Below are 25,558 nucleotides of genomic sequence, written 5' to 3'. Positions count from 1 at the left end.
TTGTGCGCTCGCGCGTTCAAGTACTTGTACCCACATGCTCGTCCTCAGAGCTCAGTCAGCATTTGACTCAGTAGTGGCAGGGGATCTAGGATTTCCACTTGTCAGTTGTACTCCCCGATACCGAAATCAAGTGCATCCCCTCAGCTAAAATGTCAAAGTTGGATCAGGTCCTTATCCTCGACCCTCCCGTCGACCTCAGATTTAAAGGTAGGTGTATCCAACATTTCTTGACCTGTGTTTGAAATGTCCTGCTTGTAGTGGTGGTGGAGAATTACCTGAGTGTAAAGATTTCACACTCCCTCCAGCCAACGAGCTAGCATTCACCGCCATTTTAAGTTAGCCAGGGACCAGCCAGGCCGCTGGATCCTCGCGCTGTAGTGACGTGGAAAGCCGGCGTGGCGTGCTTCGTAACCGGCTACCATTCATGACCGGGAGCCTGACAACACCCAGCAAAGGGGTGGAAGATAATGAAGCAGCTGTCAGTGTTTGCAAAATGAAATTAGTGTACGAATGAAGAGTAGTGTGCTTACTAGTGTGGCAGCAACATGAGCTACCCACTACACTGTTGCTAACAGCAAACTGTTGTTTCCTGAGGGCTCAGCCTATTCCCTGAAACACCGCTCACAACCCGGACGTAATATGTAAGGAAATTAACTTTCTTAGCGACAAATACAGCGTCACACCTAAGGCACACACTTTCTGTGTCAAGCTTGTGAAGTAACTGCCACTTTGAATCACAAACTTTACACACGACCCCCTACAGACACAGTTTAAGGAACATTTGGTTCATATTACTTCAGTCCTCGCAGCCTATCCTACTAACCGTTTAGCTGTATGTGCCATGGTCGACGACCAACATTTGTCTAACACTACATTCAGGAGGGAAGCAGGATAATCCACACATTAAGAGCCACTGATTGCTCTCCTGGCAGTGATAAGAAACAATGATGTGTCACTGAACTGTTGGCTAATCATAGCCAGGCTAGGTTGCTAATGCAAAAGTTGTTATGCAGCTAAGTGGTTAGCAGCATTCCAACACTAAACTGTCTGGTTTTTGGGATGCAACAACTCAGGGGAATGGACAATAACACTCAAACTAAAACCTGATTCATCTCCATCTTTATTTTATTAGTTTGTTTGTGAATTGTTTTTTTTCTGTTAAACCAGTGTTCCACAAGGGAGTTGCTTAGAAACACATGTATTTTTAATTTTCATGTAATAATTTACCATGTGTTGTTAAAAACCCAGAATCAGTTTTAATTGCTGGACTTTCTTCTGTGCACCATGAATGTCAGTTGAATTGAAAGACAACCTTCATGTAGTTTCTCTCCATTATTAAATTACTTAAATTGAATAAATTAGTATTAAGTGTTGACAAAAAATTGATTCGTTGCATTCAGTGGTAGGAATATTCTCACCAGTGCCAAAATTAATCTACTAGGTGTAAAAATCAATATTTTACTGTAGTAGTCTGACAGGATTGATAGTATTGTTACCGAAATGAGAAAGGGAATTGCTTTCTCAAAATGTCCTGGATTTATTCCACTTTGCTCCCACCTGTTGTGTCATAGAGTACTGTGTGTGTATCTGGTCAAGTGCTGCTGAAAAGCATCCTTAAAACTTTGACTTGATAAACTTGGCTTCTATTGCATCTTCTTTTTATGGATACAGAGTGGTTTTACATAATTGTTTCCCTTACTCCGTTTCCTTTACTTTTTTGTTGTTGTGTGGACCCCAGGAAGAAAAGCAACTACTTTGTGGGAGCTTTCTCCAAATGAAGAAAGAAAGTCATTTACAACCTATAAACAAAGAAAGCCACATGGTTTAACATATAGAAAATAAGTCACATTCTGGGAGCATATATTGGCGCCCTCCTCTTCAGCCACAAAGGTTTTCCATTCCTCCTACTCCTTTGTAAAGGTTACTTCTGTTAGCTTTAGAGAAAGTCATCCTTTTAATTGCAAAGTTCTCCAGAAAGGGTCATCTTAAAGCTTATTAAAAAAAATCACCTGAGACATCTGTGAGAGCTGCATAGAATTTTCAGGAGATGTGATGACAATAATGGCAACAGAAGAGAAGGATTCTGGAGCACTGGGTCCTTGAATACTGGGTGGGGCTTTGAAGGAGCGGTAGGTAAAACAAAGCATTTCAGTTTACGGTTGAATTAAAGATTTTAAAAGACACCAGATTGAGGTATGTCCAAAAATGATCTGAAATTGTAAACCAACAGAGGCTATCAGTTGGACGATATAATGCTAAAAATCTTAAACTATATCCATCCATTCTCTAAGATTTGAAGGCTCAGGCTTGTACCATTCCCTTGCTATTACTTTTTACACTAATAGTAGTCTGTTTTCAAAATAAAATCATTAATTCGAACAAAATAAAAGACCACAACTTCATGATCTACTCCACAACCCCAAATCTTTCTTCAAGTATGTCATCGTTCATACTGCCCCTACTTTAGGCTCATACAACATTGCTGTATGTGCAATTTTAATTTTTTTTTAAAGTTAAACTTAGGGATGGGTACCTTTCACATTTGAAACGATACGGTACCAATGCCTGGTCTCTGCCAACTGGTATCAGTACTCAATGGTACCAATTTTTGGTACTTTTTTTCTGTTTATGTGGTAAAAAATATCAATTTGTTTGATAATAAAATGTGTTTATTTTTCAATTTAACTTATTCATTCTTCAATATATAACTTTATAATGCTGTGTTGGTGTCCAGCATGGAAAATCATCTGCTTTTCCACTCCCTCACAGTCACAAGGATGCATTTAGGTACCTAAACATGGTACCTTTTGATTGTGTAAAGAAATACTCCGTACTTTTGACAGAATTTGGTCGGTACCTATAAAAGTACCTAATTCGGTACCCATCCGTAGGTATACTCTTTTATATTATTTGTCCCACATTGAGTGTTAATCCTCTTTGGATTTTTCTCCTGAGATCTTTTCCCAATTAAATCAATTCATCCTCTTGAGTTGTTGCATTTTTAAAAATCTTTCTCAAAAAATTATTGAAATTATTTTAATCAATCAGGCCTTCATTAAACTTTTGCTTCAGGTAGCTGAAATTTAATCATATGCGTTTGTTGAAACATGACTTTTCTACTGCTGGAACAGCTGTTCCTTTAAACTAAACATATAATAGTTCATGTGACTATTATCTTTACTTGGAAATATATTTTTAGTTATTTTGCCCAAGTACAGCTTGGTATAGCAGTTCAACTGGCACATGACCTATCTAAAGCTGTTTACTGTCCCCCAGCTTGTAATAAAAGAAGAAGACAGTCACATGTTTCTTGCACAAAATACCTTTTTTGTTTGCTTTAGGGTCTTAAATTACAATGGGGCTATGACATGGGGCTTACTTGTTGCTTAATCATTTGCAGATAGGCTGGTTCCTGCCTACAGCGCCAAAATAAGTGGTTACAAGGGGATCTATCAGCTCTTGCATTTTGTAGGTCTCAAGATATTTTTAATACTTTGAAAACTCCTAAATATTCTTAAACTGATATGCATGCATGGTTTTAACATTATTTTTAATCTCTGTCATTAAAAGTTAATGGGGATAAGCTAACAGTTAGCAGTAAAACTTTATTGTGCTGATGCAGGTAAAAGTTTCAGTGCAGGTAATGGTCCAAGGCTGTGTGATTGTAAACAGTTCCTGCACTTTATTATGACCATTATTCATTCTGACCCAGAAGTCTGCTCTGGATTTCTTACATCCGTCCCAGTTACCGTCCTGTGTCTCTGCTACGGGCCGCATCGTCAATGAGGCAGTGTTTTAGTGCAGCTGAATGCAGCACTGTCAGTAAACCCAGAATCTTTCAGCCCATTGTCTCACTGATGTAAAAGGCTGATTGTTGGTTAGGGCGAGGTATGAGATACTACTGATAATCACCTGAACTTGACAGGATTGTTCGAAAGGTCACCGGTTCAAATACCAGGCACACGGGGAAGCTTTGGGTGGAGAGAAGTCACAGACGTTCCAGCGCTGAGTTTTCCCGTGTAAACTGATTTGTCATATTTTAATACGCCATTACACACTTGAGATGTAGGGGGAGATACCTCTGAAGGATGAGAAGAAGCAGGAGGGCTGGATGCTGAGCTCGTAACCCGTGATGATTCCTTTCACTCTCAAACTTTTGAGAGAAGTTTCATAGATGCGCATAACCATGGAGTTTGTCCTTCAGCTGAACCTTTAATTGATATTTGTGTCCGTCTGATGCCAGAGACGTGGTCCAACATAATGTGATCACAAACCTTCCCCTTGTACCTGATTAAGAAATTCTGCCCTAATTGAACTTATTCTTATCACAGTCACAGGGTCCACGTTTTCTGCCAAACCCTGCATGCTCCAGAGTGGACTTGAGGTTAACTCAAAAACGATGCTGACACTATTGCTTAATTGATAGGATTTATACTAATAACTTTTTCTGAGCCATTGCACGAAACAAAAACATGTTTATTCTGAGTTACGGGGAAAAATGTTATCAAATCACAAAGAAGATGCTCAGGAGCTTCTCTCGTACAATTTGGACGCTCCACACTCAGACCTCAGGCTTGGTGTTTGTTATTTTGTGCCCAAGCCTGAACTAATTGTTTACCTCCTGCATTAACCAGCATGAAATTATCCACCCAGCTGATGAAATCTAATTCTCTAAACAGAAATGGAAAGGATCAATCAGTCAGGAAGGTCGAGGAGGAGCGCAGAAGAAAATGAAATGGTTCCTGAAGCAATCCGAGGAGACGGAAGATGACCACGGCTCCTTTACTGTCACACAGGCCGAGCTAAATCTGTCTGCGTGTATCCGAGAGCTGGTCTCTTTTAGAGCCTCTGCTGGGATTCCTCCAGCAAGCTAGAGGGGGCAGCCCTCCTTTCCTTGGCTGGTATTTTTAGAACTGGACTGGCCTGGGGGACCCTAACTCAGCAACGAGATGAGAGAGACGGTGCGAACGCTGCGCGAGCAAAGGTGGCATCTCAGAGTTAGGCAGTGGGTACAGGCTGCGTGGGTGTTCATCTGATGCGTACAACTTCTCTCTGGTGCTCTATCCATCTCGCTGTTGGTTGGAGTAACAGTCGCAGAGCAGAAAACCCACATTGTGGAGAATTCATCTCAGTCAGCCTTGTGTTTCTTTTTGCTGATGCAGTTCCTCTGTTGTCTTTGGACAGAAGAGGGTTTGTTAAATATCCTGACTCAGGGTTTTTGCCTCCTCAAGGAGCTGCGCTGCTTTTGATATTTGACACATTAGCCAGAATTAGATAGTCACACTTTTTATCATTTACAACAAACATTTGTAGTTTTTTTTTTTTTTTATCAGATCAGCCCAATTTCCACTACTCTGCCCACAAGTCTCTTACAGTGTGAGCTCTTCTTGTTTGCACCAGGAGATGAAACTCTTGTGTCATGAAAGGCAACAGAGTTATATTAACATAAAAGCAGATGAAGCAATGAAGACGTGCACTACAATAACAGTTTTTGCATGAATCAGTTTAATGTAGAAACAACTTAGCTCATTTTTTTGTCTTGAAAACAATTCTTCTACTTTCGTGGATGTTTTTATTCATCCAACATTTCACTTTATTCTCAACATACTGTTGTTTTGATGATAAAGCAGCCTGCTGTTTTTGTTGATATTTTAACGCCGCGCTCTGTCTCTTTAATTATCTCATTTTTTGGATCTCACAGTAAAACATCTGTATGTCCAGTCCAGCTACTTTAGCTAATGTGTCTTTTTGTTTTACTATTTGATTCAGTTGCAGTTTTTCTCCTTCTCCCGTTATGTGTTACAGTTAAAAAGCTTTAGGTTAGGGTTAGAAATAGCACCACTTGCAGGTTGCAAAGTGTGCAACTTTAAAGTGATACTCCGGGATGGAACGAGTTGGGTCCTATCACAAGGTTTAGGGCAGAAATTACCCCTACAGCAGTGTTTTTGTGCAGCAGAAGCCCAGAGCGCTCGCACCAAACACCCCCTCCCTGCTCCTCTGCCGGTTTCCTCTGCACTCAGACGGGGCCATATTTTACTTGACCAAAAACACAAATAAACGGACTCCCACCGAAAAAAATCTGATATCGGTCTGCATTCACGCTTTATTTAGAGAATTTTCAGCACGTTACTTTCACACAAAAACACCGCTAAATAAGGCTCTAGTTCTCATCGTGTCTCTTCGTCCTGGCAGACTACCTGCGTTTGTTTATATCTGGCACGCCGCGCGTGGACTGATACACTAAGCGGCGAGCGCCTCGTAGCCAGCTGTGGCTCTGCAGCGGAGATAGCGCCGTTTTATGACACGATGAGAACTAGAGCCTTATTTAGCTGTGTTTTTGTGTGAAAGTAACGCGCTGAAAATTCTCTAAATAAAGCATGAATGCAGACAGATATCAGATTTCAGGCACCGGCATACACAATTAAAAATTGTAATTTTTAAATGAGATAATATTTGATAAACATTTGCAACAACTTGCACTCGTCTTTTCCTTGGAGATTGACAAGAAAACTCAGGAGAAAGTCAGAGTGAAAGTTATGGCTGTTTGTGTTCACACATGCTGCTCGTCCCCCAAATTTTTGGGAATTTCAGGCGTATGTGAACACAGCTATGTAGAAACAGCACACTGTGTGGGGTACATGTCGCAAAGTTTCAGAGTTTAGAAGATGATGCTACACTCGAGGTATGATAATTACCCCATCTTTCAGACATTTGTCCAAGAAAGTTGACATCTTAGTATATTTGCATAGCTGTGTCAGGTACAACAGGTGCTAAGAGTTCATTATTCATCAGAAAAATCTCAGGCATCTGAAACGTGAGAAGGGAATTGCTGACAAGCTAAATAATGTTGTCAGCCCTCTACTTCTTTGATGTACCTTTATTCTTAATTTAGATCTGGATCTATTCACACAGTCTGCAGTCTGAGTTTATGGCTTCAGAATTAAAAACTACTCTGTTGTATTTGATTAGAAGGCGATAAAACACAGATGTGTGTAGTTATCTAAAAACTAAACTCTGACGCTTTGCCTCTTGTCTCTTAATAAAGCTAACCCAGGCCAAAAACAAACTGTACAAACTTTATCATCTCATGCAGACTCCGTGCCTTTGACAAAGGGTTTTTCAGGTTTGTAGGAATGTCTTTGTGATGCACCTGTGCTGGAAACAACGCCCCACTCATCATCACAACATGTTAGCTTTAGCCGGGTGGAGCCACTTCCAATCTGGTCCTGCAATGCTGGTTATCTCTGTGAGTGCTGGGTGTGAGGAACGCTGAGCGTGAGGGCTGTGTGTGCTTCTTTAACAACAACCAAACTGCAACGAAAACTAAAACGCTGTCGTTTTTTATTTTCTCCTTTTTATATCTGAAAGCAAAATGTTCACAAACTTCAAACATCATCACAAGTTATTAAAAACTCAGAATTTGTGCCAAAACCACATGTACTTCTAAATTTATCATCAATCAGAATTAATCAAAACAAAAAATTGTCTGAGATTAAAAAACAGTTACCCTGAAATTTCACCTCAGAATCAAACTAAAACAGTTGTACTTGGTTTACTCTCACTCTTGGACCTCCATTGGCCAAAATCTCAAGTTGATTTTAGTTCCAACAACTTTTGAGGGTGTGGATTTTCGTATTACTCATCTGTTTAGATACGGCCAAAGTTATTTAACAAAGGGCTTCGTCACTTTCACTGTCAACGCCTTAATCGTGCTAATAGCTTTTCGAAAGTGTCACCTGAGGGGATTTAGACACTGAACTTTTTAGATGGTCTTTTACCCTGATATAAATCCATAAAACTCTTTTTTTAATTTTATTTTGCTCATTGGGTTTCTAAGGAGTCTGTGTTCTGCTTCTATGGTTTGAGACATTCCATTTTTATTAGTGTTTATCTTCAAGTATGTAATATACCAATAATTAGGAAGCCAGTCAGCTGGTGACTGATACAAGAGGCTGATCTCATGTCGTTTAGCATTTAACAATCATATCATTTATTCCACCCACATTTCAATCTAATACATTGCAAACATCTTTGCCAGAAATATTTTTTGGAATGATCTGTACATTATTCATGAAATAGAAAATACGTTGGATTATACTGTAGGTTTCAGTACAGGAACAGTATTAAACTGCACTTTTCTATACATTTAAAGAGTTTCCAGACCCCTCTACCGACTCTTTATAAAATAAGGGTAACTTTTTCTTGAGTTTCGAGGCTCTGACATGAAAGCATGTATCAACTTTCCTTGCGCATTCAGTAGTCCATCCCAGCTACAGCCGGAGCAGGCAACTGCATGCAAATGAATCAAGCATGCTTGTGTCTTTTATTGGTCACTTTTGCCGGTCCTGAGCCTGCACAAAGGAAGAGGGCTGATATTTTGACATTTAAAAAAAAATACACAAGAAATGTAATTTGTAGTTATAAACATATTTACAGTTTTTATCTAAATTTTTGTCTCTTCCAGAGTGTTATTTCTCTCTCCTACAGTATCCATGACAATAACATGCAAGTGGCCAAGTATGCAAATTAGGCAATGATGTTATATAGCAGCTTCTAGCGTCTTTTCATACTGAGGAGTTGGCAGCACTGATAAGAGGAAGCCACAGACTGTATGATACGTGGATGTAGTCCCCATGACATCACCCATCTGTTTCTGATGCAGACTTTTGAAGCCTGATGTTGCAGATACGTGGTATTGAAAAAGCTTGACTCAACCTTGGCAGGCCTTTAGGGTCTTTGCGGACAGTTACAGGGTGCCCACCTGTTAACTGGTGTATGTAGTTCTGGTGTTTTTGCAGCCAGCCTCTAGTGGACACTCAATGAACTGCAGTTTCTGACACTCCCACATAAGCTCATAGTTTTAGATCTGTTGTCACAGAGGAAATTTAAAGCAGAATGCAGAAATGAACGCAACGCTAACATTGCTCCATGAGACTGCCTGCAGTGTCTGCAGTCGTGAACTGATTACTTTTTAGGGCGTATTCAGACCTGGACTGTTTGGTCCACTTTAAGCGGACCAGGGTTCGTTTCCCACACTGGTGCGGACTTTTCATGCAGGTGTGAATAGACACAAAGGAACCCTGGTGCGGACCAAACAACCGGACCGAGACCCACTTTTTAAGGTGGTCTCGGTCCGCTTCTAAACGAACTCTGGTGCGGTTCCTGGTTCTCCGATGCAGGTCTGAATACAAACCAAAGTCCATCCGAACCAACTACAGGTTACATGCGCCTTTTGGGCCTATAAAGCCACCGTAACCTAACCGTCTTTGGTTCATACCTGATCCTCCGTCTTCTGTTTAGCCACACTGTTGCTAGCATGTTGTGGGTCAGGACACGCAGAGCATAGCGTCTCCTTGCTGGGCGCATTCGTCTTCGCTGTTCCAAAATTTGAAACGGTGTTGTTGAGCCTTCCTTGAAGGAGCTGCTCTTGAAACTGAAAATGATTTTGCAGCTCTAATAAGAGCACGAACACATGTTTACCTCCGTGTCCGGGTCTGTATTCTGTGTGCCGCCCTTTGTCAGTGCTGTCCAATGAGAGCACTGATCGTCACACACGTGGATGTGTTTACAGAATATAGTCCACTTGCAAAAAGTCCAATCTGAATATGAGCCGCACCAAACGAAAAAAATAAAGTCGGCTTTTGGTCCGGACCAAACAAGTGGACCAAAGGACTTTTCTGGTCTGAATACAGCCTTAATCTGTCTCATGGGTGGTATCAGCTGATGCAGATAATATCAGATGTTTGTGGACGATACACGAGTTCCCAACGATCTGAATGTTCTCTTACCTTGTGAAGTGTAAAAAAAACCTGGTTGGCTGTACGAAAGTGTCTTGCATGTGGAAAATGGATTTGTTAGCTTTCTGATTCGGTAGCTAATGAATTAGCCTTAGATATCGACTGTTTGTGAAACCCCGACCTCTTTGGCGTCACTGCTTGAGAAGTAAACTACCTTGCACGCCACAATGTGAACAGTCTGTGCTTCAGACACCTGACGCTGAGCTCAGCTTCAGCAGAATCTTATGCTTCATGGTCGTATTTTTAATATTTAAATCAATCCCTGATGCATATGCGGGCTGAAAGTGCAGCAGGACAAATCGTTAGGCCTCTTCCGTGGCAGGGCTATTATGTCTAACCAGGTATCATGGGACATATTTTGCTCCGGCTCACAGCCTAATTGTGCTGAATCGAATTTTGTGTGCTTCTGACTTGGCTTCAAGTTTTGTTTTTGACATGATATGACTTTAAAAAGCCGGATAATGCAGCTGGTTAGGGATCTAATTTGGAGCAAGCTCTGTCACAAGATGAAGGTCTAACTATTGATCTCCTGATTCACTTTGACCTGAGGTTGGAGGAGGAGAATATGTAATATCTGTATGAAATCGGCTGCCCTGAGGTAAAGGATTAAGATGGTTTGACGTCTGTGGGAGTATTTTGAGATGTGATCTTCATGCATGTGTCATGCTAACCTATGCAGCTTAGATATCCCAGTGTGTCACATTTGTCTGTGAATCACATTTGTATAGGGCTTAACTTATAGGAAGGACAAACATTGTGTTGTAGAAAAATACGATAAAAAAAAATCTTGAATAATCATCTGGCTTTATTTCCTGCACTCAAAATAGATGAAGGGATCATAAATGATATGGAAATAAAGTTATTTGCCCTGTTTCCTTATCTGTCCCCTGTTCTGGGGCCAAATGAGGTAAAAAGTGCTTCAAGGCCAAAGTCCTCACTATTTAATTACTTATTTTAATCGTCAGCGTCTAATCGAGTTGAAACCTGATGATGTTTTTTAAACTAATCTCTTCAAGTTCTTCCAAGTTCCTCCAGCTTCTTATCACAGGATCCCTCTGTCTGACTTCAACCCGATTCCCCCCATTTCTGCCGTGTCATAAAAACATGTCTGAGTATTCGAATTCAGCCGATTCCCCCCAGGAAACACAAATGCAAACACGCGTTTTCATTTCTCCTGAAAGTCTGAACTTTTTGCAGGATGTGCTGCCAGGAAAACATGTCATTTCATTTGTGTTTTGTGCTTGTGTTCTGTGTCCATCAGGTCCTTTCACAGATGTAGTCACCACGAACCTCAAATTGAAGAACCCTTCTGACAGAAGAGTGTGTTTCAAAGTGAAAACAACCGCACCACGCAGGTACTGTGTGAGGCCGAACAGCGGCGTCATCGATGCAGGCTCAACGGTCATTATCTCAGGTAAGCTTTTCTTTTATCTCCAACTTTCTTTCAGAATAAAAATATGAAAATATCATTCGAGCTCAAAAATGCTCCAGGTATTGGACTGTGAGGGCCTTATGGGGAAACTGGGTCACTGTTTGTAAACACGGTAACCTGCTAACATGAAGCCGAGGTGTTAAAGCCCCAAGCTGAGATTTTTCACCCAAACATCAACACGGTTGGTCATCGCCCGTTTGGTGTCGAGCACAGAATACATAAACTGAATAGAGCTGCAGAAATGACTAAACGCTGTCTGTTTGGCAGACGGCACTAGCTTAATATATTTACATACTAACAGGTTTTTATTTCTTGATTACAATATTACCATCTTGGGCTGTTAAATACTGTAGAAATATGTTTGTATCCAGCATTTCAGCTTTTCAAAAACAAGGACACCGCACAGAAACATTTCTTTTTTTCAATACAGCAATTGACTAGTATTTAACTTGTAGAAATAATTAAACAGATATTTTATTTTTGCCTAATTAATCAGTTTTTGTCAAGTTTTAGTCTTCCATGGTAAAAAAAAAGAAGTCTAAAGTCTGGTGTACTCCTCCAAAACACATGAGGGCAGTGTGGAGTTTGATCATACCAGGCCATAATATAGAAAGCTACATTTTTATGTTTTCACAGCAATTTTAAGCATATCATTTTATAATGAAGCTGATAAATGTTGCTGTTTATCATACAGCAGCAACTACAAGGGAGGAAATGTTTTAGTAAATAATCCACAACAATTCCAAAACCAAACAAGATGTGTATTCGTTTGTCACTTAGAAGCACTTCTGTGCTCGAGTAATCTAAAACAAAGTTTTCATCGTTGAATGGCGACTACAAATGTGTTATGTTTCAGAGTTGCTGTACGCCATTCGACGCGCGTAGGCTTCTGTGTTGGAAAAACTACTCGGGTCTATAAAAGTATAAACCAGGCTTTAGAAAGTCACCTTCCAGGCTCAAAGCCCTGATCAAAATCCTAAGCCTTATCCTAACCTAGGATCAAGGCTCCAATTTCCAGCAGCAATCAGTCAACCAGTCAAAAATACAGACTTTTACAGCATTAAAAAGCATATTTACAGCCTGGTTCAAAAACAGCTTGGGTCTGAAACGCTGATGTCGCTATCAGCACACATTGTACAGGAGGGTGAATTTTTTTCTAACTTAGCGGTTTAGAAGTTATTAGGATCGTTGGATTGTCCAATCAGAAGCCGCTCAGCTCATGTGACAGACAGGTGCTCTGGAGCTGTTTGAAAGATAGCTCAAAGCTGCGTCCAAGGACTGGCTTCATTTCGAAGTATGAGGAGCAGACGGGTGACGTCGTGGAGACTACGTCTATGTTTTATACAGTGTATGGCTCCATCGAAAACCCAAGCACAAACGTAACCTGGGATAAGACTCTATTCTAAGGCAACAAGCCTCCACAAGCTGGGGAGAGCGCCCCATCTTGACCTTTACTGCCACCCTCCAGCTCCAGGCTTCAATCCCTGACCCCATCCCATACCTAAACCTCCCCCAGGAACACTTGTAGTAAACAGAACATCTGTATCACAGACTAAAGGGCATTTTACACGGAAACAGTGTTTTAGCCAACCTAAAACGCAAACTTTTGAATAGGGGTGGGCAAAAATATCAATGAATTGATGCATCGAAATATTTCCTCGCCCAATTCAATATCGATTCAGCAAATCATCTGAATCGATTCATCTCCTGGAAAGTGAGAGGGACTGTGCGTGTTATTCGCGTTGTATGGATCAGGGCCACCAGAGACCAAACAACAAAAAAATGGCAGCCATAGCAGCAGCAGAAGCATTAAGCCAGATCCTTTGGCTTAAAAGGGTTTGAGTTGTTGTATTGCTCCAAAACGTGTGGCAACATACCACATATGTCCACATGGGGCACGAAGATCGATAATCGAAGCATTTAAACTAATATCAAATCAAATCGCAACCTAAAGAATCGAAATAGAATCAAATCGTGAGGTTCTCAGCAATACCCAGTCCTACTTTTGAAAACGGCCTGGAATTTTTCTGAAACGCTGCAGCCACTGTTTCCGGGTTAACAGTAAGCGAGCGTTTTCAATGGAAATGCTTACGTCATGCTTCACTTCGCACAAGTACATACAACCGTCGGTATTGTATCATTTACTATCATCACAGACTACCGTGTTGTGCTTTTGCTGCTGAATCTAATGAATCTGCTGACTGTCTTTAACAAAATGTGCATCTATTGCACCACTTTAGCACTTAGCATTTGCCAGATGATCGGCCAAACTCTACTTCAGTGAAGATCTATCAAAAGTCGCTTTTGGACAATACAGTTATTGCGCCAACTACAGGCCTGATATGCTTACTGTAGCATTTTCAGACCCTCAGCTTTTCTGTGAACATATATTCTTTTCACTGCTTTTTAGCGTTTTCAGATGAAACGTCATGTAAACAGGGCCTAACACACCTCAGCTCGTGGCGCTCATAGAGGTCACCCGGTGTCATAAACGACCAAAAAAGCTGCAAGTTACATTGGAGGGTTTTAGACATAACATAACTTAAAGGATAACTAAAAATGTTTAAAATATTAAAGCTTTATCAAATGAATCTGACTCTGAGGGGATCTAAAGCCCAGTTTTTACTTGTTTTAGCACCTCTGTGCTCCAGCAGGGATAACTAAGTTAAGAGGACAGGAGTGCTAATGAAAACAGCTGGTGAAGAGGATTCTAGTTTTGTTTGTCTCGGGCTGAATTGTGTATCAAATCATTGTGAAATTGTAGGGATTTTTTTATTTTGACCATTATGAAACTAATGCAGACATTTCCTTTTGTAATTTCTTGACGGCCTACATGAATGTCATTTGCAGCGTATTTTAACCCTGGCATTCAGAGGAGGAAAAGTTTCCAATCACAGTCCAAATAATCACATCTTGCAGATTACTATTTTATGCTCCATCCTGATTTCATAGAATTTAAATTCATGTAACATCTCAGATTTATTAAAGTAAATTAAATTCTGGGAAAATGAAGCACTTTTTGTAGAATTCTTGAAAGTTAGCTGGAGCAAAATGGAAAACATGACTTCAATCAGAGGGATGAAATTGAGTTATACCCTGGGCCAGTTTGTTGAAATTAGATTCTTTTTTGGTTGTGTGTTAGAACCAGGAATAGATGTCTGAAGCGTTACGCTGAATATTTTGCTGATTGATTATTTGTCACTGCGTATTCGGCTGAAATGAGTTAAAAATGTCATCCTTTCTTTTTCCACAGTCATGCTACAGCCCTTTGACTACGACCCCAATGAGAAGAGTAAACACAAATTCATGGTGCAGACGATTTTTGCCCCTCCAAATGTTTCTGATATGGATTCGTTGGTGAGTGGTTTTCCGTTTTTCTTCCATCAGTGTTGAAGCAAATGTTTCGCAGGCTCAGTTACTGATAGATATAAGTGTATCCACTTATAGAAAGAGAAATAAGAGTGTGTCGAGCGTCTGCTTCACTACCTGTAAACCTCTGCTAACACAGAATCTACATTTTCTGGTGTAAGAAACCAGCTTCCTCTCATCTGTGTGGGTCCCCGCAGAGTTTGCCATATTACTCAGCCTGCCTCCACAAAATCAACAATCCAACCAGTCACAGTGTTGACGGGCATCTAAAGCAAAGACTCATCCGTTTCCATCGGGATTATTTTTATCAAATTATTACCTAAAGTAGGTCAATGAAATTCTAACCTGATTTTGATGTCTGTAGCTGCTCTTGCATGTTCAGTTTCCAAAGACGAGACATCACGATTCTTGCAGCTACAGCAGCTCAGTTTATGCCCCTTACTGTTGAGTTTAAGAGGCAAAAAAAGTGTAGAAAACAAACGCTGCATTCTTAAATAATCTAAATAATCTGAAGAAATAATTTATAAACTAAAAAAAACAGACTTTAACATCCAGATCTAAGCAGGACTTTGAGTTAAACTTTGCTTTTCTGGGTCAGTCTTCAAACATTCTTGATCTTCATATTATTTTCTAAGCTGTGTGCCATTAAAGCAGTGTTCAAGCACATGTTTGTTCTCCAGACTTCCACCAGAGGGCAGCATAAGCTTGTTCAGGCTGCAGGACATGGACATACCATGCCTCTGTGAGCATGAACTGACTTGTCTGGAGTCAGATGCTGAAACCAGGAAGTAGAGAAGAAGAGAGGTTTGAAGTTTTCAGAAGGAGTGTGAGGGACTTTATGAGTGATCTTAAAACAGCCTCACTTTTATAAACTGGCCTGTTTATAATCTACAGGTTAAATTAAGAATATCAGCGCCTAAATTTGATATTTCTAAATTATAATTATCAGCATCTGTGGTCTATTCGAAGATGAATTATTACACCAACCACCAAAGTTTAGCAAACCAAGTGAGTCAGTTGATGGCACTCATTTTATTTGATACAGCCTATGCTTTAAAAGAAAGTTTTATAAATTGACATGCTTTGATATTATTCTTATAGGTACGTCGTATCATTTTAAGTCTGCCCCTTAACGTAAACGTGAGGATCCATGTAAACTTAATGGCATGACCTTAAAAGCACCAAATTAGTTGCCTTAACGAATTTTGTTTGTAAATAATGTGAAGACTTGTAAAATATAACTTCTATGAGGCTATTCACTCATGCAGTGACAGATCACCCTACAGGTGCGGATCCTAACTGTCATTATTCGGGAGCTGTCCGTGGGACTCCGCTGTTTGACTCCTCATTACTCATTGACGCACAGTGCAGGATTTTATGATCAGTTTTTGGAATCAGTCCGCTCAGGTTATTACACAACTTTACTTTGAATATAGAAGAAATCTTTCTAGTACCAAATTATTTATGTTTTTAAATCGCTTTGTCACGTTGGACAAATAGCGACAAAGATTACATCCATCGAAAATACACCCCCACTTAATAACAGGAATAGATTTTTTTACAGGCTTTGCAGGTGAGTAGACTTTATATATGTCCTGATCTTTGGGCATATCTTTGAATAAATTCCCGTACCACCCTATTGAAATTTAGTCCGCACGGAATTTGACAGGCGAGGGCGGGGCCCTTTGAAAAGTGTACCCCCCCTCCCAGCCTCGCGGAAGCTGCGGGGGTATACTTTGCAGCATTTAAGCTCAATTAATTCAGATAATACTTGACTGGGAAATCAAACGCTTGTCTGGTAAATTGAAAACCTGCCAGTCACGTTGTCCGGTGCCATTTTTTTTATAGTGGGATCCCTGGTACTGAGTGCCGATTCATGCTAAATCAAATGTTATTATGTTTAGGTACCTAAATGCATCCTTGTGACTGTGAGGAAGTGGAAGAAAAGGTTTTCCATACTTGACATTAACATTAACACAGCATTACAAGTGAGGGTGAGAATGAGGTTAGGGTTACGAATGTTTTCTTTTTTGTTACCAAAAATCTGCTAATAAAAATAATATTAGATAAATAAATTAATAAGCTCTGAAGGTTCTTAGTTTTATTGTGCACTTTTTAAATGAATTTTCTTTATATTTTAAAAAATTCTAAACTTAGAGTTTGTGTTTTATTTGGACTTAATGGCAGGGTGACTGTGCTGTCTTTGATCAAAATGATCTGTCACTGTTAACTTATGTATCAAAAGTACTAGTAGTATCGGTGAGTACTCAAGAGGGAGTACTCGTACTGGTATCGGTCTGCAGAAAAAGTGGTATCGAACATCCCTAGTACAGACTGAATTTCATCTGTAGTACAGAGTACCGATTCATATAAAATCAAACCGTACCGTGTTTAGGTACCTAAACACATCCTTGTGGCTGTAAGAGAGTGGAAGAGTAGGCAATTTTGATGCGGGACATTAACACAGTATTGAAATTTAAGTAGACATAAATATATGTTGAATTGAAAAACTTTGACCTTTTATCATTATTAAAAGTTATTCAAGGTTTATTGTCATTATTAAAGTTTATTACCACATAAACATACAGGAAAGTACCAAAACTTAGTACCATTGAGTACCAATACTGATTACCTTCTGTACCTTTTATCATTTTAAATAAACTGTTTGTGTTGATTCCAACCCACAGTCAGCAGTTATTCTGCAGTGGTCTGTTCAAACTTGAGTCTATCAATATAATGAAGAGTGAGGTTACGTTAGCTCTGATTGGTGAGGTTGGGGTTGAGGTTGGGGTTGGTAGATTCGTCCAAAACTATCCCAACGATAGCTCAATGTAACTCCAAATAAATACATTACCTCGTCACTTTGTATCCTGGGAAAAGTAGTCTTGAACAAAGACAAAAGAAGATCTGCTCTCCAAAACAAATGCCTTTGCAACAAAATCAGTCACCCTAAAACTCTTGTTAAAATCCTCCTCTGTTAGAAGTCTGTGGCTTATTTTGCACCAGAAAACTGGCCAGGGTTTATAAACGGTCTCAAGTGAAGCTGTGCATGTTTTGTGTTATTGACATGTCCATAGACTCAGGTCTGCATTGCATGTGAGCAGTGTGTGTGCATATGTGGAAAGAATCCAGCTGCAAACAGCTTGAGCCGATGAATAACTCTCCCATTCTTCATCTCCTCCAGTGGAAAGATGCGAAACCCGATGATCTCATGGACTCCAAGCTGAGATGCGTCTTCGAGCTGCCTTCTGAAAACGATAAAGTGGTGAGCTGAACTTTGAACTTACTCTTCAACTCAATGCTTTTCTCCTCCAGCCTGTTTGCTCAGACTCTGGTCACTTTAAGTCATCAGTCAGCTCCCAGATAGTGAAACTTTAATTTTTTGTGCCAGAACTTTCAGATTAAAGCCTACTCTCTACAACTATGGAAGCGATTTCGAGGATCAAGAGGATGTTGATCTGCAGCCAAAATTAGCGGAAGAAAAACTGTTCGATGGCGCTCACGCACAGGCTTCTCAAAATAAAATCGTTTTACATCAAAGGGAGATAAAACTTCTCATTGTGTTGTTTATAAAAGCTCTGTTGAATGATGTGTGAATTCTTCGCGTGCTTCAGCTCACCGGCCTGAGCCGGGCCTTTGTGCTGCATTTTAACATCCAGCATCGTCTTTGTTAGCAGCCCACGTAAAGCCCAAAGTGCTTCAGTGTGAATACCGAGAGCAGCTGCTCTCAAACCATTTCAAGGTGAGAGATGAAGAGCTCTCAGAGACCAGGAGTTCAGACTGAAGTGAAGAAACTCACACAGGATTGATTCCAGGGCTTTTGTTGCTGGATGGTGCTCTTTAAAGAGATGTTTCTATGAACTCTGGGATCTGGTGTGAATGATCCCTCGGTGTAATCAGGCTCTAGGTAAGCATGCTGCTGGAAGGCTCTCACTTGCCTGATATCTCCTCCCTCCAAGACAGTTCCAGCGCAGGTTTAGAGCCAGAGCCTTATTAAACACCAGTTCTGTATCACTCTGTGCTTTGGTGGGAAATAAACTGAATGAAAGGGCCAATCCAAAATATCATTTTTACCCCTTTGTCTTCATCTTACCCCTTCATCAAAAATAAAAAAAAGACGTCTTAGAAACAAGACATCACTCGATCCCCGCTACATCATCACCCCCAGACACTCCCTGACTGTTTATTCACTTCCATACAAAACACATTTTTACAAAGTGAAGACAAACTAATGTCAGATAAGGGTAACAAACTCACAGCAAACAGACACCACCAGGATGAAACACATCACATGAGCAACGAGACAGCTAAGTCATATAAAGTAGGGGCAAGTAATGGCGAAAAACTTAAGTGCGTATTCAGACCTGGACTGTCTGGTCCACTTTAAACGGACCAGGGTTTGTTTTCCACACTGGTGCGGACTTTTCATGCAGGTGTGAATAGACACAAAGGAACCCTGGTGCGGACCAAACAACCGGACCGAGACCCACTTTTTGAGGTGGTCCGCATCCAAACGAACTCTGGTGTGGTTTGTGGTTCTCCGGTGCAGGTCTGAATACAAACCAAGGTCCATCTGTACTAACTACAGGATACATGCGCCTTTTGGGCCTATAAAGCCACCGTAACCTAACCGTCTTTAGTTCATACCTGATCCTCCGTCTTCTGTTTAGCCACGCTGTTGCTAGCATGTTGTGGGTCAGGACACGTAGAGCATAGCGTCTCCTTGCTGCGCGCATTCGTCTTCGCTGTTGTTGTTAAGCTGCTTTGAAGGAGCTGCTCTTGAAACTGAAAATGATTTAGCAGTTCTAATAAGAGCACAAACACGTTTACCTCCATTTCCAGGTCTGTATTCTGTGTGCTGCCCTTTGTCAGTGCTGTCCAATGAGAGCACTGATTGTCACACACGTGGATGTGTTTACAGAATATAGTCCACTTGCAAAAAGTACAATCTGAATACAAACTGCACCAAACGAAAAAAATAAAGTCCGCTTTTGGTCCGGACCAAACAAGTGGACCAAAGGACTTTTCTGGTCTGAATACAGCCTAAGATATGATAATATCATGATATCACAATATTGCGATTTTCTACACAGTAATTTTATTTAAAAGAAACCTTTCCTTCAAAATAATAAAAGTCAGATGCAGTGTTTCATACATACACTTAACTTGAAAACATTCATCATTTTTGTCACTTTAACTATTGTGACATAAAATTAATGTGGAAAAAAAAAATCAGGTGAAAGACATGGTCAGTTGGTAAAACTGATACATGTCACTTGGTGTAATCAATTTTAATCATAAAGAACTAAAATTGTGCATTATTGTCATATTTTATCAGTCTACATCGTAAAAATTAAACTTCAAATGATTCTAAATGTACTGACCCAAGAGTAGAGAGAAAATATTGATGTTTACGGCATCAAAACCCACATTATCAAGTTTAGGAATAGAATATTTTGAATATACTTTAAGATTATGTTTGTTATACAGTTTATGGACAATATAGAGTGGAGTTGCACTTTAGCGCCATTTACTGCAGTGGAGGTACAGAAGATGTATAGTACTTCCAACTCACAAAAATATTGATACGGAGAGTTGAAATGTCAATGTTTTATCACAAGTCAAAGTATCACAATAAATTGCTGTATCAATATTATTTAATGCCCCTAATGAAACGCGAAGGTTAATTAAGCAAACGTTATGGTATTCAGAAGCTATTTTATGTAGCCTCTGAATACGTAATATAAGCCTTCTATAGCTTATGTAGCTAATGTAGTATGAAACACGGCCCACCCCAGTAAAGTCTGTCCACTACGATCACCACCACCTTGGTCTGACACATAGACTGTAAAAAAAAATTCGTCATCTTGCTCCACTTTAAGTGAGGTCTCCATAAAAACTGCTCCCCCTGGTGGCTGGCTGCAGTATAGGGCAAAAACTCCATCTCCCCAGTCATTCCAGATGGGCTGTGGTCAAACTTAAAGAGATTAATACACCTGGTAGAAATGTTTCTCACATCTGATTGTTTTGGTGGTTTGTAGATATCATTTGGCTGCCTTGTATTCAAGTCCTCTTTTTTTCTGAAAAGTTTTGTTTTCATTAGTTATACGAGGTTAAATATGAGGGTTTATGTCACGTTTAACGATGATTGACAGCTGACGTTCTTGTGTATTTTTTTCAGGGATTGTAAAATATGTCTCAGTGTTTGTGATTTTATTGAGCATCATTTGGTTAAAAAAATAAGCTAGAGCCTGACGATTCCCTGCCTCAAACAGCATAATTGCTCCTGTGTTTGTATTAAGTCAGCTCCATGTACAACACAGTTGTTGTATTTTCATCACAAAGCCCTTCGTTCCCCCTCGCCGTCATGTTGTCTGTCCCACAAAACAGCGCCACATCACACAGGCCGTCTGGAGGGATGCATTTCCTCCCCGGTCTCTTTGATCTGACGCTGGGAGCGCACAGGACTCGGACAAGGCTGCCTTTCTTTGGCTCAGTCTGCCGTCTGGAGGCTAACCTCCATACTTAGCTCGGGGCATGTGGATCTCACTGTGGCGGTTCTCTCCCTTAGAATGACGTGGAGGCGACCAAAGCGGCCCCGGTGATGAACTCTGCGAAGGCCGACCCGTCGGCAGCCTCTGTGCCTGCTGCTGCTTCACTGGATGAGTCGGAGATGAAGAAGATGATGGAGAAGTGCAAGAGGCTGCAAGCTGAGATGAACAAGCTGGCTGAGGAGAACCGGCAATTAAAGGTCAGAGGTGTTGATAAGGCGAATCACAACACGATGAGACCGTGTGCTTAAGATAAACAGGTCATCCTCTTGCACCTTTGTGTGCGGTCACTGATGCTGCCTCTTTGAGGTCACTCTGAATAAAGTTATTACATTTAAAGAACGTAGAGACGAGTCAAACATTTAAACAGCTGAGGTCTGCTTTTGTGGAGAAATGTTGAAAAATTAAAGCTTTAAACAGAATTGATTAATCCAAGACATTTTTTCTTTTTCCAGGGTTTGATCATACAATTAAAAAGTATAACAGTTACATGAATATTACTGTAAAACACAGTGAATAAGACACTTTTTTATTCCTTTTTGTATCTAAAAACTGGGCAGTGTCTCAGGTATTCTACTGTTTTCTTTTTTTTTTTTAACTCTGGTTTTTTACTAAGATGAAACTCCAAGAATTAGTTCAGAAGCAACAAGTCATGCTTGAACAAAATCAGACATTTCAAGAAAATTGTGGTATATCTCCAGTAGATATACCTTTTAAACTGATAAGATCAGGTAGATATCATAAAATAAAGAATAAAATGTTAAGTTAGAAAAGCACTCAGAGAGAGCAACGCAACACTTTAGTCCTACTTTAATGTTATACTCCCTTTCAGCAGACTGTCTGATACAATTTGGTGTTAGTTGCAGGTTTGTACGATAATTTGTTTCCTGACAGTGTTGAAAATTATAATGATCCAGTGCATATTTCATATTCTTAGTATCCAGAATATTGCCAGGATCTGGATCTGAATACAAGACTTTGTCTTGTATTGTTTTGCAAAGCAATCCGACCATTTATGGTGGAGCTATATACACATATGGTGAAAACGGCCATATCTCACAATGATAAAGAATCCTTAAAAAAAAAAAAAAGTCCTGGATCCAGACGGTGATCCAGATCACCTCCAAAATGTAATCATTTCTTCCTCATCCCATTTTGAACATTTCCTGAAAATTTCATCAAGATCCATTCGTTAGTTTTTGAGTTACAGACAAACAAACCGAATAACAAACTCTGACAAAAACGTAACCTCCTTGGTGGGGGTAATAATGCAGTCCAACTTATTTGAAATGTTGCTGCCAGAAACTCTTTTGCGCGGTCTATAAATGGCAGAGTATAGCTCACAGATGCTGCTAGAAAGAGCTACACATCTGCATAGAAACTGCACATTGCTGAACACAACAGAAGTTTTCTACAAGAACATAGTTACATAGGTTGTTATATTGTAGATCAGGGATCTGCAACCTGTAGCTCTTTAGCCTCCTTGTAGTGGCTCCCTCTGGCCTTGACAAAGAAAATTATTATGATAAATAAAAGTTTTTCTTGATCCACTTATTTTTTTTGTTTATTTTGTTGCCTAGTTTCTTTCCTTTTTGTCATAAAATCAAAAAAGTTAATTTCTCAACAACAGTTTGTATATATGTGGCAAGAAATTTTGCAAACAACAACAAAAAAAAATGCAGTCAGTTTCAGTTCAGTTTCAGTTTATTTCGGACAAATAAAACAGTTGAAAACAAAAACAGTCAAATTATGGGTACAACATACCACAGTTGCTTATAACTACTAATAAGAACATTCAACGTGTCCGAAAAGGAGTAGGAAGAAGCAAAAGCTTATCGAAAACACATTTTCAGAACAGCAAAAAGCATTTTCTGAAAATTATCAAATTAAAGAGGAACAAAAGTAATTGATTTCAAAACTGTTCTGGAAAATTGAGATCGAAGTCATATCTTACAGCCATAAATTATCAGCCACAGTCACAAAAATTCCTATTTTGTGTTTACATTTTACCAAGCTGCCAAGCAGCTGCTATATGGGCTGTTTTATTCACCTTAAAGTGGGCTAGTTTTTATTTTATTAGTTTTACACAAATATGGAAAGGACTCAAAATTTTCATGTTGAATTCATTTCAAAGTAGTTTTGTTGTGACATTAATAAATAGACAAAGTTTAGTGGCTCCAGACTATTCGTCTTTGGTGGAAGAGGGGGAAAAATGGCTCTCATGATAGTAAAGGTTGCAGACCTCTTTTCTAGATTTTACAGTAATCCTGGTTCTTGCTTGCCAAGTTTTCTCTGTCACAGGACTATAGTTTCAGTGATGTATCAAAGCCTTTAATGTATTCAGTATCAATGCTAGTGTTTTTGAAAAAATTAAAACTACTTTACAAAGAACATTTCTTGTGAGGGCTGAAACAATTTTTGATCCAATAGTTTCCAACTCTTTCAGCGGTCTTCAGTTACACATAATTGATTATCACACGAGTATTTATATCCATATTTATTAGAGATAGACCGATATGGATTTTATTATGGGGCCCATACCAATACTGATTATTAGGAAGCGAGGAGGCCGACAAACGATATTTGAAGCCGATATTAATTTGCAGTCAAATTGAAAATATTGTCGTAAAAAATTTCGAACAATACAAACTCCAACACTTAACTATAATCAAATGCCTTCAAGGATATGTTTATTAAACAGCTCCCAGGCTCAGCAGCATGTTCTATAAAGTGAAATGAAAACTTAAAGTATTCTACAGTAAATAAAGTTTTCCAAAATTTAGATGTAACTGCAATAAAACTGGACAGAATTGAGTTTGTGCTGCCTTTTACAGGCGTGTAATTCAGCTGAATTAATTTTCTGTTTGGTTTTGCAAGACTGATTTTAAATAACCATCTAAGGCTTCCATAGTGTAGACAGGGAGAAACTCTGTGCAGAGAAGCATCAGAGCCAAAACAACACAGTTTTGAATGGGTTTCATATCAGCCGTCAGATTTTAAAAAAGGCCGATGCCGATATGCCCCAGAATGCCAAATATTGGCCCGATAATCAGTCTGTTGCTAATATTTACATCTTAATACATTGTTACATGGGATTGATAGTGGTCTGATAATGAATTTTTGCACAATGCCCCCAATTTTTTTTAATTAATTCTTTTTCCTCCGAATTGGTCTTTGAGTTTGAAATAACAGAGATGGTAAGGGCTCTTGAGGTGTTGAGCAAAAATATTGCTGCAGATAGATAAGGTAGATAACAAACATGCATTCTGAAGATTGCCATTAGACAGTTCAGTATCAATTTAGTTTTCTTGATTTTTGGCTCCAATTCCATGGTTTTTAGAGGATTAAAAAAAAAAAACTTTTTAAAAGAATACTCTGAACTTTCTGTGAATAACTCCTCTGCTCTGCTCGTCTTCCTCTGTTCCAGGACGAAGGTGTTAGAATGAGAAAGGTAGCCCGCCCAGACCACATGACATCAAACTCGACCACCCTCCTCGGACGAGAAGCCAGCACCGCCTCCCTGCCCTCCCTCCTCGTCGTCATAGCTGCCATCTTCATCGGATTCTTCCTAGGGAAGTTCATCTTGTAGACTGGGAGATGCATGCCAGCCGTGTCCCCTCTTCCTCCTCCTCCTCCTCCTCCCTCGATTTCCCCCCGACTCCGGAACAAATACAGGCCTGGAAAAACCGAGAAGTCTTTCTGTTGACTTTGCCATATCATTGGTAGTGTGGCCTACAGTGAACACATCTGTACAGCATCATACGAAGGCGTCGCCTTCTCCAGTCTCACACGGTTAGTGCACACAGAGAGCTGAGAACAGGAAGGCGACACAAAGTGATTACTCCTCTTTTTCTTTTTTTGTTCTTTTCTTTCTTTTTGTTTTTGTTTGTTCGCTGGATCACTCAGATATTATTATTATTATGCCGGGACAATGAAAGTTGTATGCTATCAGTCAAAGTGGAAGAAGCACCTAGAGAGAACCACGGGCAAGAAGCAGCCAGATTAGATTACTCTTCCTCTCATTCTTTAATCTCTGTCTTTCTCTCAGTTGTTTTTAATAGGAAGTGAATGGAACGTTAGGTGTCTTGTAAATGTTTTAAATCCTTTTAAACACAAAGAAAGGACAGAACCTCCATCACGACGACCTGTTGCTGGATTGCCTCTGAAGTAAATTTGTTTGGTTTGTAATTTCTACTTCCTGTCGTGGAATGTTCAGGTCCAGCTGGGGTTTATAGGTGCCTCCTCCTCCTCCTCTTCCTCTTCTTCGTACATTTCTGTCTTTTTCCTTTTCTTCACAACACCAATGCAGACTCAACTTTATTATTATTATTATTAATTATTATTATTATTATTATTATTATACAGATCATATATTCCTTGAGGCAAATATTGACTGAAATGAGGTCTCC

General features: G+C 39.7%; 1 protein-coding gene across 1 annotated transcript; it reads left to right on the top strand.

The window, feature by feature from the left end:
• On the top strand, positions 1-25,411 carry vapal (VAMP (vesicle-associated membrane protein)-associated protein A, like). The gene is made up of 6 exons (XM_074687732.1): positions 1-207; positions 11,059-11,211; positions 14,483-14,586; positions 17,783-17,863; positions 21,170-21,349; positions 24,577-25,411. Exons 1-6 carry the CDS (start codon positions 150-152, stop codon positions 24,736-24,738), a joined length of 738 nt encoding a protein of 245 aa, XP_074543833.1. The 5' UTR covers positions 1-149; the 3' UTR covers positions 24,739-25,411.
• The last annotated feature ends 147 nt before the right edge of the window (positions 25,412-25,558 follow it).

The sequence above is a fragment of the Halichoeres trimaculatus genome, unplaced genomic scaffold (genome assembly GCF_033239565.1).
Source record: "Halichoeres trimaculatus isolate MK-OKI-2021-1 unplaced genomic scaffold, fHalTri1.1 fHalTri1_scaffold_15, whole genome shotgun sequence".
NCBI lineage: Eukaryota > Metazoa > Chordata > Actinopteri > Labriformes > Labridae > Halichoeres > Halichoeres trimaculatus.
This window is presented reverse-complemented; position numbering and strand designations above follow the sequence as displayed.